We start from the raw sequence: 3,191 nt of genomic DNA, 5'->3' as shown, positions 1-3,191 counted from the left end.
TAGTCTTTCATGATGTTAAGGAAATTGTCTTCCAGAAGCTCTTCGACTGTCTTTTCTGTGGTTTTGTTTGTCTCTTCCTGTTCTGAAATTCTTATCGGTTGTTGATTATTCTGTATGCTGCCCCAAGTGAATCTTATGCTTTACTTAGATTTTTTATTAGTGTTTTTTTTTTTTTTTGGTCCTTCTAGCTTAATAGTATTGAGAGTTTATCTTCAAGCTTGCTAATTCTGGCTTCCATTGATTCAAATTTCCTTTGCCCTTTTTATGTAATTCTGATAGTAGCTACTGATCTGGATTTCTGTTTGCAGGTTTTGTATTGTCTCCAATGCTGTATATTTGTTTGATTGTTCCTGTAGGATTTTTCTAAAATTTTCCTTGTCCTTTCTGTGAGTCATTTTCTATGTACCCCACTATAATTCTCTTGAATTATTTTTCAGGTAGTTCAGTGCCTCTTCTTCCTCAAAAGCATTTTCCAGCTTTTCCTCTTGATCATTTGTTTACGCTACTGTGTCTTGTTTCTTCATGTTGACAGAAATTTTCAGCTGCTTTCTAGACATTATCGTGTTATTTTGTTTGTATTAAGTTGATGAATGTATGTTAGTATATTCTTCGGCACTTGATAGTTGCCTCTGGTTGGTGAAATCGTGAGATAAGTTTCTCTGTTCACTGATCATACAGTTCACCTCAGTGTGGATTAGTAGATGATGGTTGTAGTTGTTGCTCTGGTGTAACAGCAGCTGGAATGGCTCTTGCTCAATTGTTGGGGTTGTAGAGGGTATGGCTGTGGCTGGGCTGTATGGCCATGGCCATGGTTGTGTCTTTGTTCGGTGAGGCAAGAAGAGAAAACACACCCACAAGATAAAAGGAGGACAAAGAAACAAAATTAAAAACAAAAATCAGAAAAACAATATAAAGACAATAAAGCTGGGAAAAGAAGAAGAAAAAATATCAGGGAACAACAGTGGGAAATTAAGAGTAATTCTTTAGCATCACCCAGTGGAGCCCTGGTGTGGCCCTGTGGGTTAATGCACTGGATTGGAAGGTTGGTTTGATCCTCTGGGTCAGCATTTAAAGCTCACCAGCCACTCTTGGGAACCCCTATGCAGGGTCACTATGGGTAAGAACTGACTTGACAACACTTTACAGCAACAACAAGAAGAATGGCTTCTTACCGTCACAGCCACCTGACATATTTCAAGATTGTCCCACTGTGCCTCTCTGACCTATCACCAGCCTTTTTTTCCTTCTTCCTCTCAAGTCAGTTGGCTGCTTCTCCTAAGGAGGACTAGCCCTGGGTTGGCCATGACCGATTTGGACCAGTACCTGCTGGTGTAGGCTGTTTCTCTTGTCTCCTCGCCTTTCATTTATGTGCTCAGCTATTGGGTAGGCATGGGACCTTCCCTGGGTGTGTCTACTAGTACAGTCCTCACCTCTGTTCAACTCTTTGACCATTTCATGTCTCGTATTCACTTTAGCCTTTCTAAACTCAAGAGCACGTTTCAGAGTCTCTTCTGACATTCATTTAGATTTTTACTATCTTATTTTTTAACTTTGTATTGTGAATTTAGTGAAAGTTTACAGAGCAGATAAACAGTTTCACATTCAGCAAATCATGTACTTCATTACAATGATTACAGTCCACCATGTATTTACCTCTATTAACGTTAAACATTGCATTACTCCCCATCTCCCCCCACACCTTTCATCTTTCTTCTGCTGACCTCCTTGTTGTTGTATATTGCCTGCCCTGTCATTCCTGGTAACATGTGGCTACTCTCTAATTCATGAATAATGTTTCCTACCCCGTACCCAGCATTGATTGTTTCTTTTATTAGGAAAACCTTTTCTTAACTTTGTACATTGGTCTCACACAGTATTTGTTCTTTTGTGATAAACTAATTTCACTCATAATAATATCCTTCTGGTTCAGCCATGTTAAAAGGTATTTCACAGATTCGTCATTATTCCTCATTGTTGCATAACATTCCATTGTGTGTGCATACCAAAGTAGACACCATATTGAAGGGTCCTATCTTCTTATTCATTCTGCTCTCTCTGTCTCTTGACATTTAGTGTAATTATTGTTAAGTATGAATTCATTGCTGTCATTTGCTTTGTGTTGTTTTTGTGGTGCTGTTGGTTTCTTTTTGCTATATAATTTTTTTGCACGGAGTTAATTTTGTGGCTTTTATTATCATTTTCTTCATTTCTGTTTATTAACTCTTCTGGAGTTCCTCTTATTTTGATGTGCAAGTGTATTAATTTTCTTTGAGATTGCACTGTAATTTATCAATTTTTCCATATTTAAAATTCTCTGTTTTATCTGGACATCTACTTGACTTCCTAGCCATTTGGAAATTTTGCATCTATACTAGTCCCTCTTTTTTCTTTTGTACATCAAATTGATGTATTTGGTTCCATATTTTCAGTGTTGTATGTTCGTTTTATTTAAATACTTCATCGTTGCATAGTATTCTATTGTGTATATTTACAAAGTTTGTTTTTCCATTCTTCCATTGATAGACATTTAGCCTCATTTCTTGCAGATGTTTCAACTTCTCTACAATCAAGGACAAGTTACAGAGTCTCATCTGACATATATTTGTGTGTTTTATTTCTTTCCTGTCTCTTCAGTGTCCTTTTCTTCTTTTCCTGTATGATGTTCTTGATGTTATCCCACAACTTCTCTGGCTTTGGCTGTTAGTGTGTAATGCGTCTAATCTGGTCTTGAGTTGGTGTCTGAAAGTCCATATTTTTCAAAGAAGTATTTGCAATTAATAGCTCCTTGGTCTTGCAAAATTCAATCATGTGATCACCAGCATCATTTCTATCATCAAGGCCATATTTTTCAACTACTGATCTTTTCTCTTAGTTTCCAAACTTCACATTCTAATCACCAGTAATTATCAGTGCATGGTGATTGCATGTTGAACAGTTTCAAACTTGAGAAGTTGGTAGAATTCTTAAATTGCATTATCACTGGCTCCATATCATCAGTGAAGACAAGGCCAGGGGCAGACTGTGAAACAGACCATCAGTTACTGATTTGCAAATTCAAATTAAAGCTGAAGAAAATGAAAACAAATCTACAAGAGCCAAAATATGATCTTGAATTTATCCCTCCTGAATTTAGAGATCATCTGAAGAACAGATTTGATGAATTAAACACTAAAGACCGAAGACCAGAAGAG

General features: G+C 36.9%; 1 protein-coding gene across 1 annotated transcript in view; it reads left to right on the top strand.

The window, feature by feature from the left end:
* Positions 1–802: 802 nt before the first annotated feature.
* LOC102815745 (zinc finger protein 440-like) overlaps positions 803–3,191 on the top strand; it is a 6,207-nt gene continuing 3,818 nt past the window's right edge. The window contains exon 1 of the mRNA XM_006869080.1: positions 803–832. Coding sequence (XP_006869142.1) covers positions 803–832 — 30 coding nt within the window. The remainder of the gene's footprint in view (positions 833–3,191) is intronic.

Source organism: Chrysochloris asiatica, unplaced genomic scaffold, assembly GCF_000296735.1.
Source record: "Chrysochloris asiatica unplaced genomic scaffold, ChrAsi1.0 scaffold00125, whole genome shotgun sequence".
Lineage (NCBI taxonomy): Eukaryota > Metazoa > Chordata > Mammalia > Afrosoricida > Chrysochloridae > Chrysochloris > Chrysochloris asiatica.
Note: the sequence above shows the minus strand (reverse complement) of the source record. Positions and strands in the feature narration are given on the sequence as shown.